General features: G+C 34.2%; 1 protein-coding gene across 2 annotated transcripts in view; it reads right to left on the minus strand.

Annotated features, from left to right (window-relative positions):
* Positions 1-26,054, minus strand: part of LOC138696427 (uncharacterized) — a 156,634-nt gene that overhangs the window by 112,698 nt on the left and 17,882 nt on the right. For both annotated transcript variants that reach the window (XM_069821394.1, XM_069821393.1), the window contains exons 4-8: positions 20,720-20,954; positions 17,933-18,131; positions 9,442-9,596; positions 6,594-6,681; positions 399-496 (exon numbers count right to left, since the gene is read on the minus strand). In XM_069821394.1, the coding sequence (XP_069677495.1) occupies positions 399-496; positions 6,594-6,681; positions 9,442-9,596; positions 17,933-18,131; positions 20,720-20,954 (775 nt within the window). The remainder of the gene's footprint in view (positions 1-398; positions 497-6,593; positions 6,682-9,441; positions 9,597-17,932; positions 18,132-20,719; positions 20,955-26,054) is intronic.

The following is a 26,054-nucleotide window of genomic DNA, read 5'->3' on the forward strand; positions in this document are numbered from 1 at the left end:
GACGAATTGTGAGATATTGTGTGCTGGCCATGTGTGGAATGTTCCAGTTTTGATTTACAGGTGCAAGTGTGGCAGTTGGTGCAGCTGATAACATTAAATTTAATGAAGAATTATATAAGATTTCTATTCATTCCCAGTAATCCATCACTCTCGCTAATATGGCACTCCTCTGTGCAAGGAATGGTTGGATTAGCAAGAATCTACAGTATTTAAATATTGGCATATTCAAAATTAAGACTGAAGCTTAAAGATTTACATTTAACCACAATATTAATTATAGGTACCCTAAAACTTCTTCAAACACCATCAAGTTATATCAATGATTTTCAGAACATGTGATGAATTGTAAGCCATTGTTCCTCACTGACTTCTGCATGACAAGCACCAAACTAGCTCACCTTAGCTTTACAGTACTTCGGCTGCTTACTGGGGTCAGGAGGTTCGAAATATGCTACAGGACAATTGGAAACATCTATTTCAGGATCCACAGTTTCAGCTAAAAAAGAAAAAAGTTAAGTTAGGAAGCTCCATAGTAAGCAATACAATTCCTGCAAACAAAATACACTGACTGACAAAAAAAATCACGCACCAAGAAGGAGTTGTGGGAATTGCATGAAACCTGATGTGGATGATCGTAACATTGATGTATGTAAATGATTACAATATTAAAGCAAAATAATAATTTTATTGCTGAAAACTGACCACCTGAATTGAGGCTCTAGTACCCTGTTTGTCCACCTCTAGTTTGGATGCAAGCTGTAATACGGGCGGGTATGGAGACATACAGATTTCGTATGGTATCCTGCGGCATATCTGTCCATATTTGCCACAACTGGTTCTCTATATCTTGTAAACTCCTAGGTCGCCTAGGTCGCTGAAGTTGGCGTCCCAGGTGATCCCAGACATGTTCGATTGGTGACAACTCTGGCAATCGTGCAGGCCATGGAAGTGTGACAACGTTGCAGAGGCATTCCCGTGACATCCTCGCTGTGTGCTTATTGAAATCAAAAGGTGATAATTTCTTAAGATCAAAGGAAATAAGTAATTGATACTATGCAATTTTGTTCCATTGATTCTTTTTAATTGGCCTCCACCATCCTCATAGCCGTTCAATGCTCTCCTTGTTGTTTTATTATTTATGTCATATTTGACAAAGCATTACATATGAACATTACAAATTAAGAACAATACAAAGACAACTGTTTTCATTGTGTCCTACCTATGTAAAACTTATGTGAACTCAAAATCCAAACAAGTCAGTAAAACTAATTCAATTTCTTCTTCTCCAGCATCTCAATCTTTGTTTTTATGGCATCTTCTTCTTTAGCTGTCTGAAGTTTTAGTATCTTTCTCTGTTCAAGTTATTTTTATTTCTATGGAGAGTTTACTTTTTTCAAGCTGTTTCTTTTCTTCTTCTTTCTGGTTTTGTTTTGATTCCTTGAGATACTCTTCAAATCCTCTATGAGCAGCCCTTACATGTGTTAGCATTGTATGGGTGATAGGAATCTTTTTGATGATTTCATAGAACTTTACTGCATTTTCAACCATTCTTTGAGCAATGAGACTGGATTCAGTTAAGTTTTCTATTAATAAGCTTTTATAGATGGAAAACCCACTTTCCACTGGTGCATTTCCGTGTGAAAAAATTAGACCAAGCTTCACAATACTCCACAACTCTTAAGTAATGTTGGTTTCCTAACAGTATTGATGAAAAGAAATCATCAAGTCTTACACTTGTTCTACTTTCAAAAAAATTTTTGAAGTTAAGCTCAAGACCAGAATGGACTTCCCCATAAAAGAAGAGTAATTGCCCTTTGGCCCTCTCTGCAACATCTGCAATTTTATTGTGAATATAAAATTCATCTAGCAGTAATGTGAATCTTATTTTGCCCTGTTGTGGTTGATAATAAATAAGATCAGGATCCGAAGATGATAATCCCTGGACAATTTTATATTTTAGAGGATATCTTTCCAAAACTTTCTCTGTCATTTTAATTAAGACAATTTGACATTCCATTTTAAATCTTAGGATCCGAGTTTCATTTGCAGTAACTCCTTTAAGAAATTTTTTTGTTTGGAAGCCTATATCAATGTTTTTTACTTCACGTAAATTTTCTTTGTTATTCAGATTAAGCGAAAAAGTTTGCTCATTGATGTAGGTATTTTACTGGACTTTACGAATCTTTCCATCAAATTTTGCAAAAGATTTTGGAGATCTGCATATAGAAGGGAGCAAGAGAGTAAGAGGTTTGGAATTTTCTTAAAAATGGCTCACATTCTTGCGAAATTGCCTTAAAAAAGCCAATTTACATTTCAAAAACTCATCTTTTGTTTGAGTTGAAATGTTTTTCAAAGGCTTAGTATGAAGTGACTTCTGGTTATCAATATATCAATGTATTTCTTAATATCATCAAAAATGGTTAAAACTCTACCAATAGAGCAAAGATTCTCAAGCCACCTGGTCATACAATGTTTTAGAGGAAACAAAGTCTGTTCAGTAAGAGAAGTGAATTGTGCACAACAGGCTGGAGAATCATGAAAATAGTAAACATCACGTAGGTAACTATCCACATCCCACTTGACAGCCCACAGGCCAGTTTTTATTGCACCATTAACAACATGCAGCCCACAAACTCCACATTTATCAGTAATTTCCCATTAGGATTATCTTATTTTATTCTTTGATCCAAAATTGTATCAATACACATTACAATAGTACCATGTTATAAAATGCTTACATATTAGTATTCCAATCCAGCTGATGTCACAAGATAATGAAAAAAATCAACACTTCCAATGAATCTGCATCTGTGTCTTTCTCCTTTTTGCAAAACCCACAATAAGAGAATCCCTGTGAAAATTTCCCTGACATTTTTCTGAAAACTAGCTAATTCCCTGATTTTTGACATATTTAAAACAATTTCCCTGGTAATTATTTATTACCCTGACATTCCAGTTCACTGTGAACCCTGTATTAACACACTCTAAGACTTACCACTATTCATTCTGCAAATTGATCTCATCAAATTACACCATAATCAATTTTATAGTCCCTTCACAAGTATCTGACTACACGAATTGAAGATCACTTTCGACTCTCATGAACAGTCATAGACATCTTCACTACAAAATTAATTATCATAAACCTCACTGTATTATCAACCTTAGAGTCATCAAATTACCGTATTTACCCGCATAATGAACTCATCCCAATTTTTCGCGTTAGAATTAAAAAAAAAAAAAAAAAATCCCTGCATAACAGACGCATCTCATTTTAAACAAAGATCATTTTAATAATATCGAAAGTCATAAGATTGCATGCACTACTTAGTATGTTTAAATTCAAGATTTTAAACAACAATGCATGGTACTACTGCAATCATGATTGGTTATTTTCTTATGCACACAAAATATAGGTAAGTTACTCTCATTAATAACGCAGTGTTCTTAGGACATCTGCAGTAACCAGTTGTGTTGATAAAATTGTGTTTCAACAATGGATTAGCACAGACCGAAATATTCAATTATACAGCGAGTTTTAAGCTGAAAGTTATCAAATTCGCAGAAGAACACGGTAACAGAGCCGCTGGTCGAGAATTTACTGTGTCGGAGTGTAATGTGCATAACTGGCGGAAACAAAAAGAACCACTACTAAAAACCTCTAACAAATCAAGAAAATCATTTCGTTGTAAAGCACTATAAACAAACCAGATAATTATTTTAAAGTTTAATGTTGGCCTTGAAAGGAAAACGGGGTTTCTTTCAGTAATTAACACTAGCTGCTGGGATGAGAGTTTTTAGCTATGCACTGTTGTCATGTCTTTCTCCCTCACTGTTAAACAATAGATTGTATGCGCCTTTAATCATACAATGTTGTTGTTGTTGTTGTCTAGTGCCTTGCATTTGGCAATGAAGCCATTAGCAGTCGTGCTTTCCAATACTTTGGAACTGTAATTTCTTCTCATCTTAATGCTTCACAGGTCTTCAAGTGGTCTTCATTCACAATCATACAATGTTAAACAACAGAATTGTGTCTTAAATTATACATATATACCAAGGTTTAAGGTAGAAAATAAATAATTGACGCAAAAATGCACAAACATAATATTATATTTGTGCAACTTGCAAAAAGCTTGTGCAATATTATAAATAATTCCACAGAAAGATAAAATTAATAAAGTATGCAGAAACAAAAAGTTATGTAATTTTTTCTTGGAGTTTCATTACTTTCAATCCATCTTATCACACTCTAGATAAACTTATGTAAGTAAATAGTTACACGTAGGTATGTTTAGAATCAATTACTGCTGAATTTACATAACATTGAAGTATGTTATTTTATGAGCACTCTAAACATTGAAATTCTTTACGACTAGGCCCTTCAAGATTTATTGTTAGCAGAGTGCTAATTCTTTTTACTGAAGGGCGGTTTCTAATTCCAGTTTTTACAAGATTCATGCAACTAAATTCTCACTCACAATTTACAGTGTGTGATGGAATTATGCAAATCAATTAGAAGAAATTGTTCACTTAACTTACATGAATTGCACCAACTCTTTGAAATTAATTTCTGGACATCTATTGCTCAATACCTTTTCGAACATTGTCCATGCCATTAATATTTCATTTAAATTCAGATTAGTTCACACACATTTCTGATTTCATTTTATACATTACCATCTTCGTTTCTGAAGTCCAATGAGGTTGTCACATTTTTGCACATTTACATTGAAAGTTTGTTGCATTTTTAGAAGCCAAGTAGACAAATGTGACTGTGGCTTAAACCCTGATATATACACAGAGCACCACTAGCACCTACGAACTCGAGAAGGTAACTGATCAATTATATAATTATGTACTTAAGACACAATCTGGCAACATGAAAATAACTCTACATGGACTAATAGCAGCCGCTATAGAATAACTGAATCTGAGTGGCGACAATGACATTCTGATTGGCACAGCTCGATAAAGGTAACTTTCTCTCTGTGGCTAGCAATCAAAGGAATGCCGAATGTTAATTTTTAGAGAGCAACGATAATAACTAAGTTATCTTATTTACAATAGGCCTACATCTCTAATACTGCCCCAATTTCCTCATCTTACTATCTTTTAAGCTTAGTTTTATCAGCAGCTATTTTGAAGTAATAATATTGCAAGAATCTTCTTATGGCAATGAAGAGCAGGAGAGATGGAGGGAAGTCGAATGAAAAGTTGGGCCACTGCAATAGTCATATAACTTTCATTACAGAGTAATTAAAGGTGTTCAATGGAATTAATTTTAGGTTACTATTTTGAATGTTTTGGAAAAAATAGAAACTTTGTACCTAGCATAATAGATTATATAGTAAAAGATTACGGTCCAAAAGAAAAACTTAAAACATTACTGAATGAGACCCATACAGATCTATTTTTTATTTTATTTTAGTTGGTTATTTAACGACGTTGTATCAACTACTAGGTTATTTAGCATCAATGAGATTGGTGATAGCGAGATGAGGCTGAAGATTCGCCACCGATTACCTTGCATTCACATTACAGTTGGGGAAAACCTCGGAAAAAACCCAACCAGATAATCAGCCCAAGTGAGGATCAAACCTGCGCCCGAACGCAACTTCAGACCGGCAGGCAAGCGCCTTAATCGACTGAGAGCCACCGGCTGGCTCATACAGATCTAGGGAAGATCAGTTAGTGATTTATGACTTCCGTTTGTTTCATATTATAAAACATTTTTTAATTACATTTCAATTTCTTAAACAAAAACATACTGAAACATTTTTGTTGTGTCTTGTTAGAGAGATGACACAACATTTAAGAAATCCTTCCAAGTATTTTTAAAAATATAGCATGTATGCATGCAGATGAGTATACAAAGTTATTACAAAATGACTAACAGTTTTATCGGTAGCTGTTTTCAAGTAAATAATACAACATACTGAAATTTAAAATAAATACAATGTAAAACTACTAAAAAGCAAACACTCCTTTCACATAATACTTATTCAATATTCTATGAAATGAATATTAGGAATTATTTCTCACACAAAATTAAAAAACTGCTATCCGTGGTGTGAACAGCCCATGAAATGCCAAGGCCAACCAGCCATTGTTGGGCTGATGTCCACGTCTCAGCAGAAGAAATTATGATCCAACCAGAACAGAGATATGTGATCAAGCACTATGATTCCCCAACCTTTATAGCTGATTTTCGAAACAGAATTTCACTACTTATTGTAGCTCCCCAAATTCAACACGATGCTGGGTTGGCACCAGTTCCATACACTGCTAAAAATTTTATGAGAAAATTCCTTCCCCATGAGAACTCAAACCAGCACGTATTCTGTAATGCAAGTCCTGTAAGATCACGAGACATTATGGCACAAGACAATTCTTACACACTTAGATAAATGTAATACCCCATAACAAAATAAAATAAACGTTATTCTAACTTGAAAAGTCTTACTTGTTAATCTCGAATTTTAAGGCAAAGGGAAAGGTAGAGGGAAAGAGACTATTGCAACAGAACTGTAAAGACATGTCGAAATCTTGTTCAAGTACCAAAAAAACAATAAACACTTCCAATTTGTATTCACCTTGTTTCTGTCGTTTAGGTATATTCCCTTTACTGTACTCAATAGCACGCAACTCTTCGAAGGTGAATTCAATTCCTCCAGCATACACCTGTGGGAGTCAAGTACAATGAAAGATTAGTGAATGCTGAATATGTAAAATGTCACAGTATATACAAAATAAATGCAGTGAAAACAGTTTCTATAAAATTTCCAGTTGACTATATAGTACATAACTTGTAATTTGCATTCTCTTTTACCTTGAATTTGGTAATATATTCCCTTTTATCAAGCATTTAGGGCAGAGGTCTTAAACCATACAGACAGTGTGGGCTCCATTAGAAACTTTGATGAAGTCCATGGGCAATTAAGCTATACTGCAGTATTTGGAAATGTAATATGCTTTCGAGATTCACAAGGAACACTGCGCGTTTCATATTTTACATCAAATCCTATAAACTCATATTAAATAGGTATGTTTCTTAAATCATCTAGCAGTGACAAGCAGTACTTAAGTAGAATTGATATCGCAGATACATGGCTTAAGCAGTAGTTCGTCAGAGTGCAGTGTGATAAGTGGCGTACTAGTACCAATATATAGATGGCTGAAGCAGTAATTTGAGTGCGCTGTCCAGTACCTTCCCAATACATTCCAAAGGTAATCACTACTTCATTATTTTCATACAAATATGAGAGGATCTCATCCACAGTCAGTCAATCTGTTGTGCACAGTGTGATATTCCTATGTAAGCACATGCAGGTTTGTCGTATCAGCCATAGCCTATTGTGTAATTATATTGCCACACTTTTTTTAGTGTAAGACAATATTCAATGGATAATAACAGTGACATGGTCATTCAGTATCATTTTTCGATTCACTTTTCATCACTATAACGTCGAGTAAGAAGTGTAAATCAAGTGATTCTTGCTAGATTTTTAAAGAAAAATGGACCAACTTATACTTTTTGGTGCTTTTCGATAAGTCACTTTGTATAATTTGTCATGAACTCATGAGTCAGTGTCAGTATCAAAATAATGTAATATAAAACACTATGAGACAAAACATGCATCCAATTTCAATCATCTTCAAGAGCAGCTTCGTGTGGACAAAGTGACCTGTCTCCAAATTGACTTAAACACCAGCAAGGTATGTTTAAAAGGCAGAGAGAAGAAGGTGAAACATGTGTCAAAGTTATGTAACAGATAAAAAAATTGCTACATAATCAAAAGCCTTCTTGGATGGAGAGTTTATGAAAGAGTGTCTCATCGCTGCTGCTGAGAAAATTCAATGCCCAAACAATAAGGAAATAGTAAAGAAAAACTGAGTCTGTCTGGAGTACTGTAGCACGATGTGTCCAAAAACTTGTCAATTACATTGAAGGAACTTTAAAGAAAAAGATCATCCGAATTTATGTCATATTCACTTGCTTTAGATGAGAGTAGAGATGTGGAGAATACAATACAACTGGCTATCTTTATCCATGGCATTGATCAACTATTCAAGTTGATAGAATAACTGCTAGCACCCGTATCTATAAAGAAAATAACGAAATCACTGATATATTCCTGAAGTCATCGAGAAAATGTTCCAGCATTTTGATCTCAGCTTAACCAAGCTCGAGGTGTGGTAACAGATGGTATCCCTGCATGCGTTGATTTGTACACAGTATTTTCCAATTTCTTCCATCAGTGAAACCATATGGATTTGAGGGAAGTGGGATGATGACAGAGACTGAATTAATCTTGCACAAGATAGGGACCGATGGCGGGCTTATGTGAGGGTGGCAATGAAAATGCGGGTTCCTTAAAAGCCATTCGTAAGTAAGTGAAACCATATTTTTGTTGCTACAAAATCGTCTTTTTTCCATTTTCTTATCTAGTCGCATGAGGGGTCAATCAACATGAGCATCTTTTTCACGAACATTGATAAATCATACTTTTAAAGCTGACTGTCCTTCCTATTACATATTCTGTTTAAATTTTAAGTTTCCATTTTCCTTCGCCACTCCTAAGATACTGTCTCAGTTTTTTAACAGCTTCCACAAAAGAGCCTGTGAGATTTGTAACTGCACTGCTGCATTGTGTTGACTCATTTTCGGTAATATATCACAGCATTTAATAATTGAAAGTTTATCTTTAATGTTCAAGTCTTTACATTTATTTTCCACATTAACTATAGTTTCACTGCACCATCACAAATCAAAAACTGAAGCCATACTATTGGTATGTTTGTTTTTACAGTTGTTAGCACGCAGTTTGAGAAAGGGAAAGCTACCACAGACCCTGTTAAGTTCTTCTAGGGTGTTAGAGAGACAGGGAGAATGTGACTGCATTATGTTTCAATCACCTCTATCCCCCGTTCTTTTCATGAAAGTTTGTGCAGCCCAGGCAATGTGTATTTTATTGCTTGAGAGGGAAAACCACCTATTCAACTGGTGGATGTCCTTGACAGATTGTAACATTTGCCAGAGACATGTCTTACAGTACAGTACTTACAATGCGTATTCAGGGATGAAATCCATTAATTGGCAAAAAAGTGGTAACATAAATCAAATCATTGATTACAATACACAAATTTTTTACAATGTTTTAGTCTCTCTCCATTCGGGATTTCATAAAAGTGTTAACATTAGCTGTGATTACAATAAGCAGCCTGGATTGTAGATAAAACTTGGATTGGTTTCCTTTGAGATGGTGCAATGAGTGATTAATAAACATTTTCTAAGGTATATTTTTATTTTGGACAATTTTCGTTTAGATACACAGTACTCGAAACTGTCAGTGTGTTTAAACAAGTTATCAACAGCTCAAAAATGTGTGTAAAGGCAATTATGAATGTGGCATAAAAAATCGTAAGATGACCTGACAATACCTTATTTTTGCAATACATAGGGCACTTAGTAGGATCTTCAGGCTCAAACACAGCCATAGGGATGTTAAATTCACTATCATCTAATTTTCTTGGCTTCAGAGCATTGCAAACTTTAACAGGAACACTTTTAACTTGAACCTCTTCATCTTCATGCACTGAAATGACAAAGTACAATTAAGAATGGAAAAAGACAATGATTCAAAACAAAACAAAGATAACATAACTTCAGCAAATTAAATTAAAATACAGTCAATCCGTGTTTTTATATTCCCTCAATTAACATTTTCCCGTCAATTACAACATTTTATCTTTGTCCCTTCAATTTTCCTATTATATTTTTTCCTTTGTATTTACACTATCGTAATTTTAAATCTCCCGCAATTTACGTTCTTCCCACCAGATGGAGAAAGAAGATGATGTCCATGTGAAAAATTGAACAAAAATTGCGACTACCAACATAAATTCTGCTATAAATACAGTCACTTTATGCAGACTCAAGTGATCACTGACGAGGAACATATAGTGGAGGACTTCTCAACACACATCTCCAGGATAACAGTGCTGGGACAATCCATACGAAATAGCCCAGGAATAAATTAATTGATGCTCAACTATTTTTTAAAACGTTTATTTTTTAATAGTGACTGATGACCTCTACAAGAAGACAGAAATTAGTGTTAGATTATTTTTGTCTTTAAAAGCATAGAAAAGAAAACCAGAAAGGACAAAATCAGAAATGAAGTTATTAAACAGACATTAGGAGTTCAAAAATTAAAAGATCAATAGATTAAAATGGTTCGGTCATTTGAAAAACTTGAATTAAAGAAGAATATCAAGAAGGGCATTGCAAATGAAAGTCAAAGGAGTAAGAACATTATAAAAACCCCGGACTAGGTGGTTAGATCTAGTACACATACATTTAAAAGAGAGCGGCTATGATTGGGGAAGAATTCAAGAGGCAGAATTGTGACAAGACAGGATTTTGTGGAGGAGGCTATGTTCTGAGACGACCCACAATTGAGTGGAAACGTCTCCTGATGATGATGATGATGATGATGACGATGATGATGATGATGATAAAAATGGCAGCCTTTTTTATTATGGTGTTCAACATATTAGGTTTTTGCAGACAGTTGCGGTAAATGTGATAGCTCAGCTCAGAAAATGACAGAATAGTAGGAAAACACCATTATGTTCAGCACCTTCCAAGCTACATTTTATATCTTGTACCTTTTTTACTCTATTCTCTTTGAAAATTAAGGCCAAAGTTGATTCTCGTATTTTTTAAAAATTAGATTAAATTTTTTTTGCAGTGTGAAGGAATGAAATACCAGAGGACAGCTGTACACTCAAATCTTTAGTAAAAAATATTAGAGTTATCTTACTCATCCACTTATTTATTTAGAACAGCTTGAAGATGTTCGCTTTTCAGTGTTCTCTGAATTTGAACCCTAATATCTTTGTTAGGGGACCTAATAAAAATTTCAAGTTTTTAATACAAAGATTACTCTATGAGAGGTAACTGTAAAACAAAATTGGAGTTTGATATTCCATGAGGACCAAAGTTACAACAGAGAGAAATTAGTGAAAAACTGGATTATACTGGAATAATGTTTGTACGATTAAATATTGCCATGTTTAAGAAACTATTATATAAATACAATTATTATGCTTAATAATTAGATTTTTGTGTAAAAAGTCCAGTACCAACAACTTGTTAAGATAGGCATTGATTATGCAGTTGAGATATTTCTTCAGACAATTGAAACCTTGCCCCAAATAGGGATCTAAGCTCCAATTCTATTCTTTTGAGAAATTTAAGAAAAACCAATTGAAGCTAGATCCATTTTCCACAACGAACGAACTTCAGCTTTGGAATTTCAACCTGATGTAGTTGCCATAGCTACCAACAGATGCCCCCATATGATAGAGAAACTATCATAGATTCCTATTCCTCTAATAACTCGTTTGCGACGATTGTGGTGCTTAGATCCCTATTCGGGGCAAAGCTTCAATTTGTCAGAAGTAACATATGAGCGGCCCATTACTGTTGTAAGTTCCAAAGCAGATATTTCTTGTCAGCAGCTGACATTTTGAAAGAGGTTCTTGAACCTGCTGGTTAACAAAACACATAAACATCCTTGTTTTCTAAACTGCTGTCAATTTCCGTGATTCAACACTGTCCATCACTGATGAATGCAACATTGTCACGTGGCTGTAAACTCAGAGGTACAATCTTGCTGTTAGGATGATCTTAAAATTCTTCTGATTTTACTGTCAGGCAACATCTGATAGGGTTTTCATAAACACTGTGAAATTTTCTAGTCCCCGGAATTTTTTGGTGATGACCAAATCTGTCCTTCAGTTTGTCTATGTACTGACAAACATATTTTGATTAGAAAATACCTGATACCAAAGAGTAACTATTATAAGTTTTAACAAGTCTTTGAAATGCTACAATGAGTGGCTGAATAGAATTACTCCCAAAATCTTCATTCCAAGCAAATGTGCTCATATATGCTCTTAATTTCACTGATGACAACTACGAACAATCCTGCTCATAAAATCCAGTTTACTTCAAACTAAAAGAACGTAGAATTTAAAAAAAAGAATTCTATCCCTTGTGTTAATTTAAGGGAAAAGAAGCAATTTATTAGCTTTGTGATTAAAGAGGAAGAAAGACGACAGTGCTTATCAAAAAAAAAAAAGTAGTGAAGCAATATTGAAATCGAAAGTACCAGTTTTCAGTGTTGTGTAGTTAGAAAAATTTCGTAAAAGACATTCAGCCAGATGAATATGAGGAATAATCAAACAACGAAAAAAATACATCTTTATACCAATTTGTCAGAAATCAGTGCACAGTGTGAAATGGGACATGCAATATATAGAAATGTTCAAAATGAAAGTGAGAATTATAATGAAGCAAATTGTAGGACACTTCTGGAACTGAAGAAAAAAATGTAAAATAATGTGTTTGTCGAAGTGAAAAATCTTCTTTGTAATATGGCAATGTCTTATGTTTCTTTTTGCTTTTTGTATATGTGATGAACTGGTTATGATTGTGAAACCATCAAGCAGAGAACCACGATTACATGTTGAAACGAAGTATAAGGTCACAGAAATGTGTCGTATTAAAAGAAAAACTTGAGTAGATATTCTTCACCATGAGAGTTTAGCTATATCATTATATCAATGGTACGGGTTTTCAATTTTCAAATGTTTTTGTGAAACTTGGGACATGATAATATGTATTACCGTACATATTAATAAAAACATATCAGTCCTAGAATTAGGAGAGTGTGGGACAAAAAAAAAGGGGGGAAGATCAGTTATAAATTATGGAAAATTAAAACAGAGTTTGGATAGCTGGTGATGCCAATATCACAACCCTGGCAAATATATAACATATACTGTATAGCAATGAATATAATGACAGACAACCAATATTTTTAGATTTTGTGGTGTTGCAGAAGGGTACTATAATAAAGGTAACCTGGAAAAACCAGCATATAAAACACTGCTGACTCGTATCTTATCTAAAGGGCTCTGCTCTAACCATAATTAAATGCCTTACTGTATTTAGTGTATCTAGGTATATTTAGAACAATGCCTTAGAAAAAAAAGTGAAAAGTTATATACTCTGCACTACAACTTTAATATTATGTTAATATTTTCGTAGCAACAAAAACATTTTTCTCTTGTTTGCATTACCTTACATCCACCGCAATTACACCACTCTGTGTTGTTAGGGTCTATTTCTGTTCGCAAGTGAACTGACTTTTGGTACTTCTACAATACTTTCCTTCTGGGGTTCTGGGTATAGTTTAATTCTGGATATTGCCTAGTACGAAGGCTATAACAAGCACAGCTATTTAATACTCCTTAGTGTTTGCTCACTACACACATCAGCCATCAGTTTGGGGTGCTCTTACATTATTGTTCTCCTCTTAGTGTCAACTTTCTTAGTAATTAATAAAATAAATAAGTTTTCTAACCAGACAGGGCCTTTAAATGGCATCAGATGGATTTATTTTTTTATTTGGTTATTTAACAACGCTGTATCAACTACAAGGTTATTTAGAGTCGATGAGATTGATGATAGCGAGATGAGGCTGAGGATTCGCCATAGATTACCTGGTATTCACCTTATGGTTGGGGAAAACCTCGGAAAAACCCCAATCAGGTACTCAGACAAAGCGGGAATCGAACCCACGCCCGAGCGCAACTTCAGACCGGCAGGCAAGTGCCTTAGTCGACTGAGCCACGCCAGTGGCTCAGATGGATTTATGTTCATAAAAATTCATAATAAGGATTAGCCGTTTTTTTTTTCAATTAACCAATCACTATGTCCCTTTCATTGAAAAAGATAATCGAGGCTGTACATTACAAAACAGTGGTTCCCAAACTTTTTGTGGGAGTGACCCACTTTTGGACGACACTTCTGTATGCGATCCCCCCCCCCCCTCCAGAGCTGGTAGAGTACTTAAAACTCATTTGAAAAATACACATCCCTGTAAAATCGAAAAACAACGATAATTTTACTCAAAAGTAGTAGAAATCTCTCAAAGAACGACCAAAACAGAAAAATATAATGCAACACTGATGTAAAATATTACATGAAGATCATTTTTAGTAGCTACTTTGCTGATATATTTGAACACTTAAACACTTTGAATAGCAGTTTGCAAGGCCAAGATGTTAACATAACAACAGCAAGCAATAAAATCAAAGGATTTATAAAGAAACTTGCTTTTTGGCATACATAACTTGACAAAAAAGGAATGTGATGTATTCCACTGCATTAAAGAACTCGTAAAAAAGGAAAAATTAATACAAATATGTATGTACACTAGTCGCCTGGAATCTGAATGCACAGCGGCCATTAGCTTTGTCTGTAAAACAGGGAGTGTGCAGAGCATATACTACAGTACTGCTTCTACCCACCGCATGACGTCACTCATGCTTGCAGATCCCAGGCGAGAAGTGTACCTACTGATGGAATGTTGAAACTAAGCTTCTTTGCAGAGTGTAGACCAGTTGTGGATCAAAAGAATGCGTGTGACCTCGAGGTTGCAAAAGAAGCTCTTAAATTTTTTAATATCATTTTGCAACCTCATATTTATGCAAAATAAGCTTCTCATCTATGAATGTCGTCAAAACAAGGACGAAAGATCTCATTGAACTTGAAAGTGATATCACTATATGTGTATCGAGTATAGAGTCCAGATTTGAGAATACTTTCTGAAAAACAGGCACATTTGTCTTAATAATAAAATTATTTTTACTTCAGTGTATAATTACTGAAACTTTATTATGTTGAATGTTGTTTGTTTCTGAACAAACAGTCAGTGTATGTTAATATGACGTTTTTTGTTCTATTTTGTAAATCCTCTCACGATCTCTTGCAGCTGAGTCATTCCATGTCAAATCGAACACCTACGAAACATGACAACTTAGTATTTGCTCCAATTTTTTTATATATATTCTATTGATTAAATTAAATAACCCATGTATATTTTTTTCGGGCTGACACAATTATTTAGTCATTTATTAAATGTTACTTTTTCCGTAAATTAGACTGCAATGTATTATGAATATGGTTATACTGAAGATTCTATAAACCATAGAAATTTCGTATTTATATCATTTTAAAGTGCAATAATTGCAGTATTATATATTAATTTTTAGTGTTCAATCAAAATATAAAATGGGCCCCCTTTTAGGGGGTTATATTTTTAAAACATATTTTTATGTATCAGGGACTTAATTCTAAAAAGGGGAAAAAATATCATTATATTCTTTGAAATGTTTTATGTAGAACTGCGTTGGTTTTAGAATGCTATTCGAATAAGAAGTCGCTGTGCAAATAATTTACTGATGGTGTGTTCGGGTCGGATTGAGTGAGACCGCGTGCCGGAGCATGCAGCTGCGATAGCCACAGCGGGAATGAGTAATACATTATCAGTGGTGCGGTGTTACTTTACGTAAATAAACGATAACCTCTAGTTCTAAAAGCACGTAATGTCTCTTCAACACTTAACAGTTTCCCTTTAATTTATCTAACAATAATTCCTAAGTCTTTCGGAGTAGGTATCGTGTTGTGTTGTGTTGTGTGCATGTCAAATCAAACACTTGTATACGAAACGTGACCATTTAGTATTTGCTTAAAGCTTCTAAAATATGTTCTGCAGATCAAAATAAGAGGTCTATAATTTTTTCTGGAATCATACTTTAATATTTTACTATTTATACTCTTTTGATTATATGACAAATTCATGCATGACACAGTATGAAAATGCTCATTGTTAAGATTCTATGCATCATAGACGAGTGTTGGTGTCATTTGAAATGGGAACAAATGGAATATTATATTAATCGATTTATTGATGGGGTTGTTTTAGAGGGCCACTTTTTAAACAATCATTTTTATAACAGCTTATCGGTACTTTAAAAATGCAAAAAGAATGTATAATCTATTATATTTTACATAGAACTACGCTGATTTCAGGTTGCTTTCAAGTAAGAAATAACTTTAAAAATAATATATTGAAGATGTGTGAGAGCTTAGTGATGATTGAGAATCGCCAATAAAGAAGACAAAATTATCTAAAAAAATATCCAAAACAAAAAAATGTAGAAAGTTACAGATACACTTAAACATAAAATATTTCATATCACAGAAGACACAACTTCAGTTGAAAATTCAAATAATTCCGATATAATACAGAAATTGATAAACTTCTTTCATGAAACAGACGACAGAAATCTCAAAATACATATATTAACAATTTTTTTAACTTGGTACTACAGTAAAATTCAACAACATTTTAATGTCACCACTCACATGATATGAATTTCTAAACAAGTAGGAGCAGAAAAGGGGATTTTGGCTACTCCTAATCCTAAATCGGGAAAAAGTTTGGGAACATTTATAATAGAGAAGGTTGTTCAATTTTATAATTCTGATGATGTGAGGAGGTTTATGGCTGGCAAAAAGAATTGTGTTTTAGTTAAAGAAGATGGAAAGACAGTTCACAAACAGAAAAAATTAATACAGTACTATGTAATCTTAAGAAAACTTACCAGTCTTTCAAAGAGCAATATCCATATATCAAAATAGGATTTTAAAAAATTTTCAAACTCAGACCAAAGGAATGTGTACTCCCTGGAACAAGTGGCACGCACTCAGTTTGTGTCTATGTTCATCATGAAAATGTTAAATTAATGCTTGATGGAATTAATATTATTTTTAATATTCCTTTTAAATATTTACCATTAGCGAATACAAATAACTTAGCTATATTTTCTACTCAAGGTACCAACAAGCAAAAGTGGTACGAGGTATCTTACTTCATTCTTTTGTTCCACTGACACAATCTCAGGCCATAATAAAGAACTATTCACTTCAAAGTGAGAGTAAAGTGGTGGACATTAAATAGAATTGGTTGTAGGTGATTAGTTTTAAAAGTGCAGTGTGTGTAAACTGTAGTTATCATTCTTACAAGTGTATATTTCACAAAAACAGTATTTAAATACCGTACTATATTACATAAATTACGTGAAAGAGTGATATTCTGACCGTAGAATAGTGTAAAGTGGTCACATGACTCTCATTCAGAGCTGCACTTGCACATCATCTTGCAACAGTACTTATGCAGCCCGCAAACTCAAGACGCGCAGCTTGGTGAATCATTTAATTATTCTTCAATGGCTCAGAGTAGCATTCTGATTTTTTTAAGGGTGGTTAAAATAATTTCAAGGATTTAAGGAATTCTTTCTGTAATTTTAAAGTAAGTCGCTGCCATTAAAACATATCTTTATGTGTTTAAATGTTTTTTAAAACAAAGTTAACTTATATTTTTATATTATAATGCGAAGAACAAAGTATGTACTGTCACCTTCAAATTGAGACAAAGAGCAAATCTCTGTGATTATTAATGGAGATAATCACGTTTAACAATAATGATGCGCAAACTGTTTCAGAATCTTTGATAACACATATCTACTACAATAATCGATATAGACAATAATAAAACACGTATTTATTTTTTCAATCCATAGAATGTGCAAAATTTGTTTTATCTAAATCAGAGACATGAAAGTCAATTCGAGGTTAAATTTGTGCGATTTGACGTGGAATGACTCAGCTCTTTACACGACTCCCCGTTTGAAAACCAATGCTATAAAAGAAAGAGACCTATATCTATCTCCAAGTCAGAGAAATAATCAGCAATAGTGAAATTATCTAATTAGCAACATTATGTCAGATTTTTGTGAACAGAGTTACTGTATTTCCTGATAGAGGAGGGAAATATATTTACTACTAGTTGATAAGGTTTGAACGTAATTATGTGTGTAAAACCTAATATGTAAAAATACTGAACTAGGATGCCTGAAACATGATGCTGATTCGGTAATATATTTTAGAAAAGAGGAGAGGCAAGGGAGAAGAAAGAAAGTTTTCTCTTCTAAGTTAAAAGAGTGACCTTACATTCAAATGATGGATGCTGGGGTCGAAAATGTGTGGCAGCTGTAGCAGTAGTGGAAGTATGAAGCTTCCGAAACTTTTTGTTCCAAGGTCCAGGTTCTAAAGTGTTCTCCTTATTGATTACATCTCTTCGTGGAACGGTGGGCATGTGATTTCTACCAACCACTTCAAATTCAGAATTTTCTGTATTGTCTTCTTCATCCTGAAAATCAATAAAATCACTTTTGAACAGAAGAAAAAAATTTTCACTCAGATTCACTACATACCAAAATTTTGCTATATGCAACACATGCACATATCCATCATGACATGAATATATAATAGTCTTACTGGATGTAGAGTTTTACTCATAACAAAGAATTTTCCCATTTTGTTTCGCATAGAGTGCAAATCTTTGACCATATGCCAAATGTTTAAAAACTAAACATGAAACATAAAGACTTGTATTTTTAAATCTAGCAGGAAATTGTATGGTGAGCAGTAAAAAGAGTGTAAGTCATAAAATGGTAGAGCAAAAGCAAAGTTTGAAATTAAGACCAATAGTATTATGATGGGCTGGAAATCTGACACACATCATTACAGAAGAGGATAGACGCATACCCTTTAAACCATCTGAAGTACATTTTCTGAATTCACATGAATGTCATAACTACAAAACCACCACTTTTTGACATGTCCTTTCTACAGCGCACTACAGAATTATCCTAGTGCATTTAAGACGTAATTTCTGTTATATAGAGTACACTATGACGAGCATTGATGGAATTTTTGGTATCAGAACTATGAGTGTAGGTTTGTACTGCCTCAGGAAGTGCATGGTTTCATTTAACGAGTAAGATCACGTTTCTTTTTACTGGAAGTAATCAATGTATACACGAATTTTTAATTTACCAATTCGTGAAATTCACGAGATGTGATGACACGAATTGTTCTCATTTTGCGAATATTTTGCACCATTTCTTTATACTTCTTGCAATAACCCCAAAAACGCACTTTTGAAACGTGAAATAAAATGAATTCATATAACGCATAAAAATAATTAAGTTTATAAACGAATTCCAGCAATATTTTCATAATTTCAGTCTTTCTTTTTTCGATGGCACATTTAATTCAACCATTTTGTCAACAAATGGCACCATGTATTAAATTCTATATCAATTGTAAAAGGTACACATATCCCCTATATACGCCAAGAAGACACTAGTCTTCTAGCTTCCCAATAAAGATTACTAGGAATACTGCTAGTGTCCCTGAAATTCTTCAAAGTTCTGCATTTATTGATGTGATCCCAATCCATGATGATCCTGCCTCTCCATTCAGAGGTTGGAAAAATGGACAGTTTATGCAGGTGATCTGCAAGACACTCCTGACAAGTAGTTATCCTTATAGTTGCGACAGTACCTCTTCTTGGATGTTCTGGTGTCTAGTGGTTCTCGTACAGGAGTGTGGACCATTTCTTAAATGAAACCTGCTGTCTGAATTCCTCATAAATTTCTTCTTTTAATATTTTGTTGATGGTAAGTTTAATGGAATGAAATGGAATTTCAGATGTTATGTTCGTGTTATTGAAATTCCCTTTTTAGCTGGGAAATCCACTTTTTCATTCCCATTTATTCCACAGTGTGAGGGTATACACTGAAATATCATTATCTTCCCTGTTGATTTAAGGAACTTATGAACGACTAATTTTAGCTGTTAGGTGACAAATGATGTCAACGCTTGTATTACTGAAGTGGAATCACTAAGTATTACAACATTACGAAAACAATTTAAGCAACTTTTTAATTGCTTCAAGGCTGTATTAATGGCTTCTAGTTCACCATCAAAATTAGTATGAAATGGTCCTAAGCTGAAACAGAAATTAAACAAACTGCAATACATTCCAGCACTAATGTGCCATTTCTGTCCAAATAAAGATGCATCCAGCAAATAGGGATTACATAGAATGGACACTGAGCAAATTTTCCTGGCCTGTTTTTCTGTGTTCATGAGCTCTGTCTAGGTTTAGTTCCACTTTCAAGTGACAGAAGTTAGTGTAATTGAGGACACTCAAGAGTTCCTCGATAATAAAACTGAATATAAAGTTGAGATGCAGGATCCAAACATCACTTACCTTGTTGCATAATCCAGTAACGGCTTTGCTTCCAATAAATTCAAGTTAACAGCTTTTCCTTATTTCTCAGTTATAAACTAGCTGTAATAATAATTTTTGTTTTATATATAATACATTATATTATAAAATAATGTAATAGCCTATTTATTGCACTTTTCAAATGATGAGCAATTTGTCTTGAGAGTCTCATGACAGATGTCCAATCAGAGGGAGTAACAGAAAAGGAGTAGGCACTCTCTATGCATGAAGTGGTAATATTTCCTTAATATTAGTGTTCATTGGTTGGTTGTTGTGTAATTCTCTTCCCTTTCAAACATATAGAAGACTTTCAGCTCCAATTAAAACTTGCAATTTTCATGAGAAAATGATTGATCATGTCTTTAAAAACTGGTTCTTGATTGTTCTGTAACAGTTTACTGAAACAACTACTGCACTGCAATGACTGAGACCCAAAATGCAGTAGATATGACATGCCACATATAATTATTAGTAACTCCAGCATGACTTTGTCACAGATTAACTAAAGCAACAGGAATTCTGTGGTGATAAAAAATGGTAAAATTAAGTAACATATTTTAGCAGGACAAATCATTAATTCGCTGCACAAATTGTAGTTGATAGTGGCTACAGCCTAATATTTAAGTTATAATAATTTGTCTGTAAAATTAGGTACATACATTGAATACTTTAACAGGAGCATTCACAGCATTTTGTTGGCCATGTTGAGTTAAAGGTTGAAGAATTCCAGGAAGTCGATGCTGAATGTTGTCACCAACACGGACATTCCGAACAAGATTCTTTTTTCTGCCATGAGCTTTCAATTTGTCCAATGCTATCCTTTGTTCAGCATTCACAGTGTCTATGTCCAACTGTCCACTCAACACATGTCTTGCTATTCGAAGTTGAAAATTTCTGTAAAAGATCAACAATTGAGAATGAGAAAGATGTGTACAGTGCTTTGAAATCAACAACACATCCTTGATTGCTGAAGCCCAAAATTGTATGCAAAATCAAATAGTAACATATGTAGAGAGAGAGAGAGAAAGAGAGATACAGAGTCACTATAACATGTCAAAACATAATCACTGTCAACGTCAGCCATAAGGACTGTTGCACCTCACGGACATTTCTCTCAAATGTTCTTCTTCTTCACCCCCATCTCTTACATTTGTCTGCAGTAGAAGCAGTAGCAACAGTAGTATTTTACTTAGCAATGTTTTCAACTACAGAAGTTATTCAACGTAGAAATTCAGTGTGGATAAGAAATGGTCAATAAATTTTGTTTTAAAACCTCCACTAGGGACAAGGTTCTTTTACTTTCCATAGATTTAAGAGATGGAAACAATAGCTTTACTTCCCTCCTAGAGGAAGTCAAGCTAAGGATTTCATTACAAGCATAGTAACAACCAGATGACCAAGGAAAACTCTACATTAGTAAGAGTTAATTCAGATATTATCATCAAGTCAATCAGTCTTGCATTTCTTAACATTTCCTCCTGCCTGAGCTGTCTATTATCTCTGGGTTGAAAGCTGCCCTTAGGATCATTTACTCGTCTTACCTCTACTTCTTAGAAGTTGTGATGAGACCAAATGTACAATCTACATAAAATACATTTATCTGCCTCTCTCCACACAGGCAAACACACACATGCATTCATAGTGTTCTACACAAAGGCAGGTCTTTCACTGCAAACCCAGCATTCTCCAATCTTTCCTATTTTGTGCCTTCCTCATTGTCTTCGCATATGACACATAAAATTTAATGTCGTCTATCATCGGATATATCTTCTTCTGTCCCAAACTCTTCTCCGGTTCACCATTTCTTCCAGTGTATCCTTCAGTAGGCAGTTTCTCCTCAGTCAGTAACCCAAACAATTTATTTTTCTCTTCCTGATCAGTTTCGGCATCATTCTTTTTTCACCCACTTTTTCTAACACAGCTTCTCTTCTTATTCTGTCTGTCCATTTCACATGTTCCATTCTTCTCTACATCCACATTTCAAATGCTTCTATTCGCCTCTTGTCACCTCATCATAATGTCCATGTTTGTGCCCCATATAATGCCACACTCCACACAAAGCACTTCACTAGTATCTTCCTTAGTTCTTTTTTCAGAGGTCCACAGAAGATGCTCCTTTTTCTATTAAAAGCTTCCTTGGCTAGTGATATCCCCCTTTTGACTTCCTGGCAGCAGCTCATGTTACTGCTTATAGTACATCCCAAGATAGTACTTGAAGTTGTACACTTGTACTACTTCATTTAGAATTCGCTCGTTTACTTTCTTTATTTTTCTTCCTATGACCATGGTCTTCGTTTTACTTGCATTTATCTTCATCCTATATTGCTCATACCTGTCGTTTAGTTTCAGTAGCATACCCATTAGTATCAACTCCTCTTCTGCTAACAACGCCATATCATCAGCAAATCTTATGCACTGTATTCCTCTTCCTCCTACTATCACTCCTTCCATGTACTGAAAATAGTTCTTCACTAAATTCCACAAGTAAATGTTAAACAGGGTAGGTGATAAAAGGCATCCTTGGCGTACTCCTCTCCCTATTTCACTTCCTTCTGACATTTCTTCTATCCTGACTTTGACTCGTTTCATATAAAGATTACCGAACAGTCTTCTCTCGTTTCAATCCACATCAATTTTCTTGAAGATCCCCATCAGTTTGTTCCAATCTACTTTGTCGAAAGTCTTTTCTAGGTCAATAAACACCACATACAGTTCTTTATTCTTCTCTAGGTACCGTATCTTTCACCGATTGTTCATAGCAGTCCAATTGCATCTCTCGTACCTTTTCCCTTCCTGAAACCAAACTGCTCTTCCATCTTAGAATATAATCATTCATTCAGTATTCGTAGGAGAATCTTCACAGATTGTGCTATCAGGCTGATAGTGCTAAACTCGTTACATTTCTTGGCATTACTTTTCTTCGGTACTGGAAGCAACACAGTCTCTGTAAAGTCTTCAGGCCATTTGCCTTTCTCATATATTTCGTTGTATAATGATAGAATTTCCTTCTTGTCTCCTCCCAAGCATTTCACTAATTCAATAGGGATTTCCATCAACTTCTGTTGCTTTCCCATTCTTCATTTCCCTAAGTGCTGATTAAACTTCTCTTAAAATTGAAAATTCTTTTCCTTCTTCTGATACGGCTGTTTTGTCTTCTATAGCTAAGTCATCTGAACAATTCCCTATCTAACATAACTCTTCTATACATTTCGTCCATGTGTTCAATATTCCTTGTTTGTCTGTTATTTCATTTCCGATTTCATCCTCTATCAACCAATTGGATTTTCTGTTTTTATTTGTAAAATCAAAACATTTTATTTCACTGGACATTAAATCATACCTTCCTTTTCTCTCCAGATCCTCTTTATCTTTATATGTCTCTTTCATCCAGTCTTCCTTTGCCTTATGAGTTTCTCTTCTTAGTTCTTTAATTTCTTGTAGTTTCTTCTACCTTCTTCTGTGTTGACGTTTTTCCAATTTCTTCTTTCTTCCATCTTCTCCAATATTTTCCCCGTGACCCAAAGTTTCTTAATTCTCACACCTTCCCTGTATCCTACTGTTTCTTCTGCTATTGTCTGTATACAGCTTTTTCGATGAGTCCAGTATTTATTACTATTCTCAGGTGTGGATTCTAATGCAGCGGCTTTTTCTTTTCTAATTTTCTTCTTTTCTCTTCATTATTCAGTTTTTTTCATGTTCAATTTCTTTGTCACCTGTCTTTCTCTTATCTTCTTCAGACGAATATCTACTTCGCTTAACAGGACATGATCTGAGTTAACATCTGCTCCTGGTGTTTTGCATTTTTTGAGCAATTTCGGAATTTATACACATACAGTATTATTAAATTTTGTTTCTGGAGTGATATTTTCTTAAACATTTTCAATTCTCTTTGAAATATTTCACTACTATTGTTTTGCCTTTGCAAACGAGTTTTCCTGTTCTGAATATGTAAATGATATATGAAGGGTAAGGGGAAAAGATCAGCTAAGTTAATTTTTTTTCGAAATCGAGTTAGTGGTGTCACTCGACCCATGATGAAAAGAGGCTTCTATCAGAGGTATGAAATGGGGAAAGAAGCAGTTTGGTCAAGTGTTATTTGCTTCCAAAGTTTTGATGTACTGAGAAAAAACCAGGTAAGTCAAGCGAAACAGTGAAAGAACCAGGTAAGTCAACTGATTTATTGCTATCACTAGACCACATGAAATAATTTTTAGCATTCTGTCAAATCTTGTTATAATTACATCATCAATTTCAGTTATTCAGGCAGAAATATTTGAATTCTTAAAGAAACACCTTGCCATAGTGCCATCATTGGTGTTTTCAATCCCTTGTTTTAGTTTATCACGAAACCCAGTTTATCTTCAGACTTTTTTTCAATTTTTTTTTTTCTTTTTTCTACAATATGTTTTTCTTCCTTCTAAACTAGTCATTTTTTCAGTGACAGCTTGTATGCTAATTGAAGGAGACACTCTACAAATCTAATCCACCCATGTAAATGAAAAAGCCAAATTCCAGGTTTTCTCTCTTAACTGGCCTGAACATATACTTCTCCAAATCATTAATATCCTTGGTGGTTAGTTTGCAGATACATGTAACATTGTTGTATGTAATTTTGGTTAACGCATTGCATACTTTTCCATCTATCATTGCAAATAGTAAGTGGTGTTAAACAACACACTTGTGTTTTTAAATTCAGTATCTGTTAGTTTTAGAGTTTTTGTATTTTCTTAGCTCGCTTCTTTTCACCTACATTCTGTCATTGAAAAAACAAATTGCGATGGCCTGCAGTACTGAGTTGATGAAGGACAAGGATTCTGCCAAATTGATTTTTAAATCCGCTTCTCTGGAATTTCCACCTCGTAATTGTAATGGCACTAAAGAAGTCATAAATATGGAGGCATCGGTATTGTCATCTTCCTCCAACTTCTGCTTGTGTACTCGGTGGTGCCTGTACCATCAATTCCTCACATTGTTATTAGTGACGTATTGTTGAAAGATCCTTCATCCAAAAATTCTGTTACTTCTTGAGTCTTCATCAGTCCAGTAACAGTATGGTCCAGAAGAGCCTGCAATTTCACCTCAGCACACGAAGTAATGGAACTAGATTCCTTGTTCCAGATAGCAATGACTTTTTTAATTCTATATTTTGGAATGACATGGGAATCTTTTCTGTCTTTGGTTAGTACTACATTATATTGATGTCTTGTTAATTTTGCTTCTATTATCACAGAAAGAGCTTCGTCACAAGATATTTGTGGTTACTGTATTTCTTGCAAGCTTAGCTACGCTTTTCTGTACTTTGAAGCACACTGAAGTGATAAGAATGTTACGTCTCACACTACTTTTGAAGCTTCTACTTGACTGAAAGTGTCCACATCTCGACTGACAAGGAAACAACTGTTGCATAAGCTGTCCTCATTCCATTTCAGCACTTTGGGTGACAGGTGATTTAACAATGATTTTGCAAGTGTGAAAGAACAAATCTCTGAGAGATTTTCTATCGATTACGATTTATGTTACAAAATTATAATGTACAAATTCCTCGCATTACAGCTGTTATTTATGTATACCATTAGGCCGAACACGCTGTAAACTAGGAGTTTATCATAACAATTAAAACAATAATTAATTATAATTATTATATTATAAATATAATCGTGATAAAATCTACATATGAAGTTCTGTTAGCTGATATCTGTTTCTAGTCTCTTTCAGATCACTTACTTGGTTTTTTTCCAGGACAATTGGTAGTCTTAACGGTTTTTCAGCATTCCTTCGATGTTTATGAAATGCCAGACTTCAGATCAGACTTTATTTCATGTACTAGGCTACATTTGAAACTTCATTTATGCAATGCATTTATTCTTTTGACTGTTAATTTACTTGCTAAGTAAGGTTTTGAAACTATAATTTCGTTTTTCTCGATTCTGAAGAAAATGAACTTACTTTGTTTTTTTTCCCCCTTACCCTTCTTATGACCCTCTCTCGATAGTT

This window comes from Periplaneta americana, chromosome 3, assembly GCF_040183065.1.
Source record: "Periplaneta americana isolate PAMFEO1 chromosome 3, P.americana_PAMFEO1_priV1, whole genome shotgun sequence".
NCBI classification, from domain to species: Eukaryota; Metazoa; Arthropoda; class Insecta; order Blattodea; family Blattidae; genus Periplaneta; species Periplaneta americana.